Genomic DNA, 13,806 nt, shown 5'->3' with positions numbered 1-13,806 from the left:
TTTATTTATTTTTTTTGATTTTCGAGACAGGGTTTCTCCATAGTTTTTTGGTTCCTGTCCTGGAACTAGCTCTTGTAGACCAGGCTGGCCTTGAACTCCCAGAGATCCGCCTGCCTCTGCCTCCTGAGTGCTGGGATTAAAGGCGGGCGCCACCACCGCCTGGCTTAAGTAAACTTTTAAATAACCTTTTCCCCTTGCTGATTCCTGTTTTATTTTATAGTGTGTACTGCATGTACATGTGTGTATGTGTATGCACGTGTGTGCCTGACTGTGGAGGTCTCAAGATGACACTGGCTGTCTTTCCTGGTTGCTCTCTGCTTTGTTGTGGCAGGATCTTGAAATTGAAGCAGAGCTCGACTGGCCAGTGTGGCTAGCCAGCTTGACGCAGGGACTGTCTGTCTGAGTAGAGGACTAGAGATGGCCACCACGCTGCCTGGCAGTTGTGTGAGCTCAGGATCGGACTCTGGCCCCACACTCGCACAGTCAGCACTTAATCAGTCAACCACATCCCCTCAGCAACGCCTCTTGACTTTAATATGGATCTGCTTCTGGCTACTACCTGTAACTGTATGACCCAATCATCAAGTAAAACCTGAAAATCACAACTTTAGGCTAAGAAAAAAAGTTTCAAAAACAATGAAAGAGTTAGTAGAGTGAGCTTAAGACATTCTTTGCAGGGTTGGAGAGATGGCTTAAAAGGTTGAGCACTGGTTGCTCTTCCAGAGGTTGAGTCCAATTCCCAGCAACCATATGGTGGTTCACAACCATCTGTAATGAGATATGGTGCCCTCTTCTGGCCAGAACACTGTATACATAATAAATAAAAACTTGGGATCAACCTACCCTTGGACCCAGCAATACCACTCTTGGGAATATACCCAAGAGAGGCCTTATCACACAACAAAAGTATATGCTCTACTATGTTTACAGCAGCATTGTTTGTAATAGCCAGAACCTGGAAACAACCTAGATGCCCTTCAATTGAAGAATGGATGAAGAAAGTATGGAATATATACATATTAGAGTACTACTCAGCAGTAAAAAACAAGGACTTCTTGAAGTTTGCAGGCAAATGGATGGAAATAGAAAACACCATCCTGAGTGAGGTAAGCCAGACCCAAAAAGAGGAACATGGGATGTTCTCACTCATATTTGGTTTCTAGCCATAAATAAAGGACATTGAACCTATAATTCGGGTTCTTAGAGAAGCTAAATAAGAAGGAGAACCCAAAGAAAATCATATAGGCATCCTCCTGAATATTAAACTTCATCAGGCGATGAAAGGAGACAGAGACAGAGACCCACATTGGAGCACCGGACTGAAATCTCAAGGTCCAAATCAGGAGCAGAAGGAGAGAGAGCACAAGCAAGGAACTCAGGACCGCGAGGGGTGCACCCATACACTGAGACAATGGGGATGTTCTATCAGGAACTCACCAAGGCCAGCTGGCCTGGGTCTGAAAAAGCCTGGGTCAAAACTGGTCTCGCTGAACATAGTGGACAAGGAGGACTACTGAGACCTCAAGAACAATGGCAATGGGTTTTTGATCCTACTGCACCTATTGGTTTCGTGGGAGCCTAGGCAGTTTCGTGGATGCTCACCTTACTAGACCTGGATGGAGGTGGGTGGTCCTTGGACTTCCCACAGGGCAGAGAACCCTGATTGCTTTTTGGGCTGACGAGGGAGGGGGACTTGATTGGGGGAGGGGGAGGGAAAGGGGAGGCGGCGGTGGGGAAGAGACAGAAATCTTTAATAAATAAATTAATTAATTAAAAAAAATCTAAAAAAAACAAAACCAAAACGGGTTCAGCATAATAGCCTGGTTTACAAGAGCTAGTTCCAGGACAACTAGGATTGTTACATGGAGAAACCCTGTCTCAACAAACAAACAAACAAACAAACAAGCAAAAGACCAAAAAGACATTCTTTGCTTGCTTTAATATTTATTGTATTTTTTTGTTTTGTTTGGAGACAGGGTTTTTCTGTGTAGAGTCCCTGGCTATCCTAGAATTAGTTTTGTAGACCAGGCTGGCCTTGAATTCAGAGATCCGCGATTAAAGGTGTGTGCCACCATGTCCTGCTTATTAGTTTTTAAACAAGGTCTCAGTCTGTAGCTCAGGCTGGCCTAGAAAGCACTCACTTCTGTTGCCTAGACTGTCCTCTCATACTCATGACAATCCTTCTAACTCAGTCTCTCAAGAGCTGAGATTATGGATTTGTGACTGTCTTTGAAGTAAAATGTTCTCTTAGTTTATATGAATAGCAGCTCCATTCATACTAAGACGAATGGCTAAGAAATAAACATGTACCTAATAGATTATTTAAAAAATATAATACATCAGTCTAGAATCTAAAAGATGAGGCTATAAATATCAAAGCCACGCTTTACCTCTTTCTGTCCTAAACATTTCAGATCTTCTGACTGGAGTGAATATATCCACTGCAGGTAGTTACACATCTGTTTTCTCAGCTAATTACTATCAAATGCCCCACGGCAGGAACAAGCAATAGAAGGGCGCTGAGACAGAACTTGATAACAACTCCTGATACATTTACCAGCATAAAATAGTTTAGGTATGATGTCAGTATCAAGTCATAGTGAACAAAACCACATACCATGAATTGCCAAAAGAGTGAGCTTTGTGCACCTCCATGCTAATAAAACCAACGGATCTTCATTTCGGTTGTCACTAAGATCTGGAAAACCAGACGCGTCAATTACATCATTCATCAATATAAAATGGGTGAGGAACTTGTCGTACTGCCTGGATATAAGATCAACAATAGCCCCTGAGACACAAGTGACATAGCTGTCAAAGTGAACCCTTTCAAGTGGTATACTGGGTTTCAGAATCTTTAGCATGTCTTCACCCTTGACATCAAAAGCCATTAGATAAACCCGAAGGCTGGAGCTCTTCCGTGATAGGGCTTTCCAGTGCTCATCATTTGGCATGTTATCTAATGACTTGTGCATCACTGAAACATTGTGGACCAGGAGAGACAGTCGCTGCAAAGGCACATGGTTGCTATCGGTTAAGACTCTTGCCATCTCAGCTGTGAAGTCACAGAAATCCAGGGCAAGTGAACGCAGATTTACAAACCGCTCTAGTTCAACCGCAGTGATGAGAGTGCTGTTGCCAGGAACATTGTTGTCCAGTAAACTCAGGTGCTCCATGCTGCTGGCAACTGAGTTAGACAGAGACGACAGTGACGTTGGGGTGATTATTTCCAGCATAAACCCACAGGACAGCCATTTTAGTTGCCTACTATTGCTCAGTATTTCTTCAAACAGCTGCTGAATTCTACAAGAAAAACATGCCACAATGATGTCACTAGCACTCAGCACTGATCTTTTAATAATGACTTTAAAACATGGGCAATACACTGGGCGGTGGTGGCACACGCCTTTAATCTCAGCACTTGGGAGGCAGAGTCAGGTGGATCTCTGTGAGTTCGAAGCCAGCCTGGTCTAAGAGAGCTAGTTCCAAGACAGGTTCCAAAGCTACAGAGAAACCCTGTCTCGAAAAACATAGCATTTAATGTTGAGATACATTTCCTTCTCATTAATTGATTTCTAAGCAACCCACAAGTGAAATTAAACTCACATTACAATATAACAAATAAGATACTTAAACATGTAGAAATGTTTTTCATCTGAGGATAATAGCATTTTTTAAATTAACATTATGAAAGAAAAGACTGATGACATATGACTTACTTTATAAAAAAAATAACACCTTTAAATAGCAGTAAGGGCTGTAAGAGAACTTCCTTCTGCAGAGAATCCAGGTTCATCTCCCAGCACTCACATAGCAGCACACAACCATTTCTAACTAGCTCCAGGGATCTGACTCCCTCTTCTGACTTTGCAGGAACTAGACACTCAGGTGGTGCATGCAAAACACTTAAACATAAAATAAAATATACAATAATGTGATTTATCCTAACAGGCTTATGTTATTGTGTCACATAACCACCACTAAAGCTCACTGTTTAAGATGTTTCTAGGACATGTATTCTATCCCAATACTGTGTGCGTGTGTCTGTCTGAGGCAGGCTTTCTCCATCAAACCAGAGGTTGCTGACAGGGCTAGTCTCTGTTAGCCAGCTTGCTGGGGGATTTCTGGTTAGAATTATAGGTAGTCCACCATACGTATGCAGCATTCACATGGGATCTTTGGGGGATCTGAAATCTTCACACATGTAGGTTACCTACACACACACACCTGTCTATATCTATATATTTTATAGGAAACAAATATCATTGTTCTTGATTGTCTGTGATTTTTTTCAGTCAAAAGCTAGACTCATTATTAACATATGCCTCTGTAAAGCTTACTGTGTGACTTACTGCTTAATCTTCTTGCCGTCAGGGTCTACCCGGCTGAGGTATGTGCTGGATAAACTTCCTTGCTGCTGTACGACACTTATGTCTCCAAACAGACTGAACTTCTGGAGATTCCTATAGGAGAAAATGGTTAAAATGATTTTCTAAATGCTTAATACACACATACTAAAATATGTAGAAAGGATATTCTAGAAGAATTTCCACCTTTTAACTCACTTAGAAGCAAATCACCTTCAGCCTGCTGTGCATATTCAGAGTGACAATATGGAAAAACAGCAACATGGTAAGGGAGGAGGACCAGGTATAAAGCTTTTACTCAAGCTTTAACGACTGGAGACAACACTGTGACCAAAGCCAAATGCTGAGCTCACAGGTCTTAGATACAAGTAATGACGCTACACTGGGAACAGCAGCACTTTAAGTTATAAGAGATGTCAATCACAAGAGATTCTCAAGTGAGACAGGGGTAGTGGGGCACACACACCTTTGATTCCAGCACTGGGGAAGCAGAGGGAGGTGAATTTCTAAGAACTGGAGGCCAGCCTGGTCTACAAGAGCTAATTCCAGGACAGACTCCAAAGCTACAGAGAAACCCTGTCTCAGGAAAACCAAACCAAACCAAACCAAAGTAAAACTCTTTAGATAATTTCAGCTAAAATACTTTTCTAACAGCAAAGCCCTAAATAAAATACAAGAAAACAAACAAATAGTTAGATACACACTCATAAATGGTAGTGTCACGTTTCAAACCTGGGATGAAAGGCTGAAGTGTCTATTGAGCATATCCAAGTGGACCTGGCTGCCAGGCTCTCCCAGTACCCTCAGTCCCTACATGCTACAGGGTGTGACTGGCATACCCCACCCTCTACCCTGAACTCTCCAGTCCATGGTCTAGGCTGCCCTTTCCTTTATAATCCAGACATTTTGGTTACCCAACCTTTTTGTACCTTTGGCCTCCTGGCTACTGCACCTGGTTCTCCTTCCCTTCTCCCCACATGGTCCAGCTCAGTGTGGCTAGGTCCACTCTGGACTCTCCCAGATGTCCCTGTCCATCTCCTCCACCATACCTAGGAACAGTCATGTCTTTTCCTTTCCTTTCTATTTCTTTTTTCATTCAGGTATTAAGTAGTAACCAACCGTAGATTTCATTAATAACATAAAACTTAGGATAACTTTAATCAGAACTGTTTAATCCACACAAGTGATGAAAATTAATGTAAAACACTGTCAAGGAAAAATGTCAGAAGGATTACTAAAGGAAATAATCTAACGTTTGTCCTTCACAAAATTTTAAAACAATCTTTCTAGTAACTCAAGACAGCTTCTCTAGATGACCATAAAAAAGACCATGACATTGTTTTCACATTGACACAGAAAGCTGCTCTTGCCAGGCATGGCACACCCTTTATTTCCAGCACTCAGAAAGCAGAGATAGACAGATCTCTGTAAGTTCAAGACCAGCCTGTTCTATACAGTGAGTTCTAGAATAGCCAGGGCTGTACACAAGAGACCCTGTCTGAAGACAAAACAAAAACTCCTAAAAAAGAAAAACTATGCCTCCCAACCAAAACAGAAAGCAAAGGCAAAACAAAAGCCCAAACCAAACAACAAAAAGAAAGTTATTCTGTATTGTTACATATCTAATTAAAAAAAAGGTTAATTTCTCAGAGGAAAGAAAAATAATGCTTCTAAAAGAAAAAAAAAGTCTAGAGGATGAGACTCTATAAAGTAAAAAATTGCATCATTTTCAATTTCTACTAGTATTTTGACGAATCACACGATCTCAGTGTTTTCCCTTCAGACCAACTTCCACTGGTGACTATCACATGCCCCCAAATGTGCAGGGCAGTAAAGCACACAGGCAAGAGGAAATGTTTACTTCTACTGCATGTCGTTCAAGAAGAGCTAGACCTTCCTTACCGTAGGTTGCTCAGTAAGTTAAAATCTTTTGTTTTCAAAGATAGTTAAAAATAAAGGGTAAACTACAGATGACAGGAAATATTTTTAAGATATATATTTAATTAAAAGACTGTGATCTCTTGCTGGGCAGTGGTGGCGCACGCCTTTAATCCCAGCACTCGGAGGCAGAGGCAGGTGGATCTCTGGGAGTTCGAGGCCAGCCTGGTCTACAGAGCTAGTTCCAGGACAGGCTCCAAAGCTACAGAGAAACCCTGTCTCGAAAAAACCAAAAAAAAAAAAAAAAAAAAAGACTGTGACCTCAAAAAAATTTTAAGCAGAAGTGAAGGCTAATGCTTGAAATTCCAGCACCTGGAAGGCTGGGAGGCTCAAGAGGAAGGCCCAAGGCCAAACTGCTAAAGGGTGAGTTCCAGGCCAGCCAGAGGTAGATTTAGAGCATAAACTCAGAAAAGAAAAACAAAACACAGTAAAAAAACCAAAGCCAATAAAATACATTTAACAGGTTTGAAGGGGCACCGCAAGCAAGACAGGAGAAAGGAAAATTGCGTCTGAGAAGATGTTCACCTTTATCACTCACCAGGAAAATGAATGGAGCTACGACCACAGAGAGATAACCACGGAGTCACAACACCAAGTGTGGGCGAGGGTAGGGAACAATTAAAACCCACATCTGTTATTTTGTGAGTGCAAAATAATACACTCCAAAAATAGTTCATCAATTTGTTGAAGAGTTAGATACAGGCCAAGAATACCAACTGTAAGACCTTACTCAAGAGATAGAATTTGATACAAAAGTTCACAGCAACTTTATTCATATTAGAAATAAAATTAGAAACAATTTAAATATTACCAAATTGGTGAATAAATATACCATTAACATATCCACACAATGGAACAAATGATAAAAAAGAATGAAATGTTTATATATACTATAATACAGATATAAAGCAAAGTTGTATTTATTGTATTATTGTATACAACACAACTGTATTTATTGTATTATTCCATCTCTATGAAATTCTACAACAATCAAATAGCAGGGTTGGGTCATTGTTTCTTAGGTCTAAGGATGGAGGACAGATTAGAATTTCTTTGATAAAAAATGTTCTACATCTTGAGTTTGGTAGTTTATACAGCAGAATGAATCTATAAACATTTCAACATCTCAAACCATACTCTTAAAAATGTAAGGGACTGAAGAAATGACTCAACCACTAAGTGTGCTTACTACAGCTCTTGCAGGCAACCTGGGTTCAATTCTCAGCACCCATTTGGAACTTTGCAATGGCCTTTATTTTTAGTACTAGAAATCTGACCTTGCAGGCTCTGGAACACATGTTATACAAACATACACTCAGGCACGTACACATACAGATAAAATTAAATAAGTCTTTTTTTGTTTGCTCTGTTTTTGTCTTTTGAGACAGGGTCTCTCTATGTAGCCCTGGTGGTCCTAGAACTCCCTATATAAGATTGGCTGGCCTTGAACTCACAGAAATTTGCCAACTCTTGCTTCCCAAGTCCTGGGTTTAAAGGCCCGTGCTATTGTGCCAAGTAAAATTAAATAAATTTTAAAAGCAAACAAACATTAACAGACTTCAAGGACAGCCAAGACTACACAGAAAGACCATTTATCTCAAAACCCCACTTCAACCACCCTAATCACCAAAACCCAATAAACAACACCCAAATATAGTATTTTATGATTCTCAAATTCTAGCACTATTTTTTTCATCATTTTCTCTCTCTCTCTCTCTCTCTCTCTCTCTCTCTCTCTCTCTCTCTCTCTCTCTCTCTCTCTCTCTCTTTGCCACAAGAAGACTATCTACTGTCCTCCCAGGTAACCCATAACAGAAGGTCTCTGACACTTGGCAATTTAAAACTTTTCTTTTCTTTAAAAGTTGCTTGTGAACCGGAGTGGGTCAAAACCAGCTACCCAGGACAGAGAGCAAATAGCTCCACCAGGAGCAGAGCCAGGTGCAAATCCAGTCCCGGGAGCCAACCCAGTCCCGGGACACTGGCGGAACAGGACTGAGCCAGTGACCAGATCCAGAGTCAGCAATCTCCACCAGAACATGTTCAACTCCAAGCCAGGGACTTCTGCAGGAAGGGATCCAGACCAGGATTTACAGAAACAGCGCAAAGCTGGCAACCTAGGCCAAAGTAGGCCTGAGACAGCAAACTGCAAGTGAGCAGAGCAAGGCACAGGAGCGCTGAGCTATCTCTAGGAATAGGAATAACCAATGGCATAACTAGAACTGTGACACTCACTGACTGTACCATGAGGAACAACCATTTGAGCTTGGGATTCACTGGTACCTAGAAGATTATTCAACAGAATCTCAGACAGCCCCAACCACACCTATTAGAGGAAAAGATGAATAGAATAGGAAAGATCACACGCTACACCACAAAGAGCAACACAAGTAAAACTAAAGACCCTACAACAGCAAGATCTGAACAACCAAATATGGATGAAACAGAAGAAAATGAACTAAAAAATAACTTCAAGAGAATGCTAGAAATTCTTAAAGATGAAATGAGAAATTCCCTTAAAGAAATTGAGGAAAAGTAAAAAAATTGCAAGATATCACCAAATTACTTAAAACCAAGAAAATGAAATCAAACATAAAAGAAACTATTCAGGACTTGAAAACTGAAATAGAAACAACAAAGAAAACACAAGCTGAAGGAATTATAGAAACAGAAATCATGAGAAAGATCAGGAACCACAAACGCAAGCATGAGCAGCAGAGTAAAAGATGGAAGAGAGAATCTCAAGGGCTGAAGATACAATAGAGGAAACAGACTCATCAGTCAAAGAAAACATTAAATCTAACAAAAGCTAAACTCAAAATGTCCATGAAATATGGGACACCATAAAAAGGCCAAATCTTAGAATAATAGGTATAGAAGAAGGCGAAATTGGGAGGACAAAACAAGATATTCCATGGCAAATCTAGCTTTCACCAATACCTAGCCACAAACCCAGCCCTACATAAGGAAGGAAATACTAGAAGGAAAACTCCAACCCAAGGAAGATGGCTACACCAACAAAACCCAGAGAATTGATGATCTCATAACAGCAAATCCCAAATGAGAAAAAAAAAACTGCACAAATTAACATCACCAATGATGAAAACTAAATTAACAGGAGACAGGAATCACTGGTAATTAATACCCCTTAATGTAAATGGACTCAACTCACCTATAAAAAGGCACAGGCTAACAGATTGGATACGAAAACAGAATCCATCCTTCTTCTGCATACAAGAAACACACCTCAACCTTAAAGACAGACATCGTCTCAGAGTAAAGGGTTGAAAAAATATACCAATCAAATGGACCTAAGAAACAAGCAGGTGTAGCTATCCTAATATCTAACAAAATAGACTTCAAGCTAAAATCAGTCAAAAGAGGCAAAGAATGTCATTTCATATTAGTCACAGGAAAAATCCATCAAGAGGAAATTTCAGTACTGAACATCTATATACCAAATACAAGGGCACCTTCATATGTGAAAGAAACACTTCTAAAGTTTAAATCACACATTAAACCCCACACAGTGGGAGACTTCAACACTCCACTCTCACCACTGGACAGGTCAATCAGAAAAAAATGAACAGAGAAATAAGAGACCTAACAGATGTTATGACTCAAATGGACTTAACAAACATCTATAGAGTATTCCATCCAAACAGAAAAAAAATATACCTTCTTCTCAGCACCTCATGGAACCGTCTCAAAAATTGACCACATACTCGGTAACAAAACAAACCTCAACAAATATAAAAAAAATTGGAATAACCCAATGTACCTTATCAGATCACCATGGTTTAAAACTACAAAGTCAACAGCAATACTAATTCCAGAAAACCCACAAACACATGGAAATTAAACAATGCTCACCTGAATCATCAATAGGTTAAGGAAGAAATAAAAAGAGAAATTAAAGACTTCCTAAAATTCAATGAAAATGATCACACAACATACCCAAATTTATGGGACACAATGAAAGCAGTGTTAAGAGGTAAGTTCACAGCACTAAACACTCACATAAAGAAGCTGGAAAAAAAATCCACACTAGTAAATTAATAGAACATTTGAAAACTTTAGAACTAAATTAAGCAAACTCACCTAAGAAAACTGGATGGCAGGAAATAATCAAATTGAGAGCTGAAATTAACAAAATAGAAACAAAGAAAACAATACAAAGAATCAATGAGACAAAGATCTGGTTCTTTGAAAAAAAAAAAATCAGTAAAATAGACAAAGCCTTTACCCAAACTAACCAGAGAGAGAGAATATCCAAATTAATAAAATCAGAAATGAAAAGGGGGACATAACAACACAGGAAATCCAGAGAATCATCAGGTTATAATTTGAAAACCTGTATTCCACAAAATTGGAAAACTTAAAGGAAATGGACAACTTTCTGGATAAATATCATTTACCAAAATTAAATCAAGACCAGATAAGAAAATGAAACAGACCTATAACTGCTGAAGAAATAGAAACAGTCATCAAAAGTCTCCCAACCAAAAAAAGCCCAGGACCAGATGGTTTCAGCTCAGAATTCTACAAGATTTTCAAAAAATTAATACCAATACTCCTCAAATTATTCCACACAGTAGAAACAGAAGGAACATTGCCAATCTCTTTTTATGAGACTACAATTACCCTGATACCCAAACCACAGAAAGACATTACTAAGAAAGAGAATTACAGACCAGTCTCACTCATGAACATTGACTAATGCTAAAATACTAAATAAAATACTGGCAAATCAAATCCAAGAACATATCAGAACCATCAACCACCATGATCAAGTTGGCTTTATCCCACAGATGCAGGGATGGTTCAACATACAAAAATCTGTCAACGTAATCCACTGTACAAACAAGCTGAAAAATAAAAACCACACAATCATCTTATTAGATGCCAAAAAAGCTTTAGACAAAATACAACATTCCTTCATGATAAAGGTCTTGGAGAGAGCAGAGATACAAGGAACATACCTAAACATAATTAAGAAAATATATAGCAAGCCAACAGCCAACATTAAACTAAATGGAAACTCCCAGTGATTCCACTGAAATCAGGAACAAGACAAGGTTGTCCACTCTCTCCATATCTACTCAATATAGTTCTTGAGGTCCTAGCTAGAGCAATAAGACACCAAAAGGAGATCAAGGGGATGCAAATTAGAAAAGAAGTCAGACTCTCACTATTTGCTGATGATATGATAGTTTACATAAATGACCCCAAAAATTCTACCAAGGAACTTCTACAACTCAAACACGTTCAGGATACAAGATTAACTCAAAAAACAAATCAAATCAAATCAAATCAAATCAAAACAAAACAGTAGCCTTCCTGTACACAGACGATAAAAGGGCTGGGGAAGAAATCAGAGAATCAACACCCTTTACAATAGCCACAAATAGCATAAAATATCTCGGAGTAACTCTAACCAAACAAGTGGAAGACTTGTATGACAAGAACTTTAAATCTTTGAAGAAAGAAATTGAAGAAGACACCAGAAAGTGGAAAGATCTCCCATGCTCTTGGGTAGTCAGAATTAATATAGTAAAAATGGCAATCTTACCAAAAGCAGTCTACAGATTCAATGCAATGCCCATCAAAATCCCAGAATAATTCTTCAAAGACCTCGAAAGAATGGTACTCAACTTCATACGGAAAAGCAAAGATCCCAGGATAGCCAAAACAATCCTGTACAATAAAAGAACTTCTGGAGGCATCAAAATCCCCGACTTCAAACTCTACTACAGAGCTACAGTACTGAAAAGAGGTACTGGCATAAGAACAGACAGGAGGGGGCTGGAGAGATGGCTCAGTGCTTAAGAGCATTGCCTGCTCTTCCAAAGGTCCTGAATTCAATTCCCGGCAACCACATGGTGGCTCACAACCATCTGTAATGAGGTCTGGTGTCCTCTTCTGGCCGGCAGACATACACACAGACAGAATATTGTATGCATAATAATAATAATAATAATAATAATAATAATAATAACAACAGGAGGACCAATGGAACAGAATAGAAGACCCGGATATCAATCCACACATCTTCGAACACCTGATTTTGGACGAAGAATCAAAAAATATCACATGGAAAAAAGAAAGCATCTTTAACAAGTGGTGCTGGCATAACTGGATATGAACATATAGAAGAATAAAAATAGACCCATATCTATCACCATGCACAAAACTCAAGTCCAAATTGATCAAAGATCTCAACATAAAGCCAGAAATACTGAACCTTATAGAAAGTGGGACGTACACTTTGAACGCATTGGCACAGGGAACCACTTCCTAAATATAATCTCAGTAGCACAGACACTGAGAGAAACAATTAATAAATGGGACCTCCTGAAACTGAAAAGCTTCTGTAAAGCAAAGGAGACAGTCAACAAGACAAAATGACAGCCTACAGAATGTGAAAAGATCTTCACTAACCCCACATCAGAAAGAGGTCTGATCTCCAAAATATACAAAGAACTCAAGAAATTGGACACCAAAAGAACACATAATCCAATAAGAGAAATGGAGTACAGACCTAAACAGAGAACTCTCAACAGAGAAATCTAAAACGGCTGAAAGACACTTAAGGAAATGTTCAAAATGCTTAGTCATCAGAGAAATGCAAATCAAAACAACTCTGAGGTTCCATCTTACACCTGGTAAGAATGGCCAAGATCAAAAACACTGATGACAACTTATGCTGGAGAGGTTGTGGGGAAAAGGGAAAACTTCTGCATTGCTGGTGGGAATGCAAGCTGGTACAACCCCTTTGGATGTCAGTGTGGTGATTTCTCAGAAAATTGGGAAACAACCTTCCTCAAGATCCAGCAATACCATTTGGGTATATATCCAAAGGATGTTCAATCGTGCCACAATGGCATGTGTTCAACTATGTTCATAGCAACTTTGTTTGTCATAGGCAGAACCTGGAAATAACCTAAATGCCCCTCGACTGAAGAATGGATAAGGAAAATGTGGTACATTTACACAAGTACTACACAGCAGAAAAAAATAACATCTTAAAATTTGCAGGAAAATGGAGCTAGAAAACATTATTTTGAGTGAGGTAATCTAGACATAGAAAGACAATTATCACCTGTACTCACTCATAGGTGGTTTTTAAATATAAAGCAAAGAAAGCCATCCTACAAACCACAATCCCAGAGAACTTAGACAACAATGAGGATACTAAGAGAGACTTCCATAGATCTAACGTACATGAGAAGTAGAAAGTAGAAAAAGATCTGCTGAGTAAGTTGGGAGCATGGGACCTTGGGGGAGTGCTGAAAAGGGAGGGGAGAGACAGGGAGGGGAACAGTTAAGAATGTAGAGCTCAATAACTATCAATAAAAAAAAGGAAAAGAAAGTTGTTTGTAACAGCTATTAGAGAAGTTGAAACCACCATATTTTAAAGACAGTTCAAATCTATATACTAGGCTTGTGCATGTCTATAAAACCTGCATAACAGCCAGCAAAACTCTTAGCAACTGTGCAAATT

At 39.3% G+C, this 13,806-nt stretch overlaps 1 protein-coding gene across 1 annotated transcript in view; it reads right to left on the bottom strand.

Annotated features, from left to right (window-relative positions):
- Positions 1–13,806, bottom strand: part of Fbxo33 (F-box protein 33) — a 34,619-nt gene that overhangs the window by 3,483 nt on the left and 17,330 nt on the right. Inside the window, exons 2-3 of the mRNA XM_050138794.1 lie at positions 4,353–4,463; positions 2,618–3,303 (exon numbers count right to left, since the gene is read on the bottom strand). Of these exons, the coding sequence (XP_049994751.1) occupies positions 2,618–3,303; positions 4,353–4,463 (797 nt within the window). The remainder of the gene's footprint in view (positions 1–2,617; positions 3,304–4,352; positions 4,464–13,806) is intronic.

Source organism: Alexandromys fortis, unplaced genomic scaffold, assembly GCF_014885135.2.
Source record: "Alexandromys fortis isolate MF-2015 unplaced genomic scaffold, M_Fortis_MF-2015_v1.1 scaffold_35, whole genome shotgun sequence".
NCBI classification, from domain to species: Eukaryota; Metazoa; Chordata; class Mammalia; order Rodentia; family Cricetidae; genus Alexandromys; species Alexandromys fortis.
Note: the sequence above shows the minus strand (reverse complement) of the source record. Positions and strands in the feature narration are given on the sequence as shown.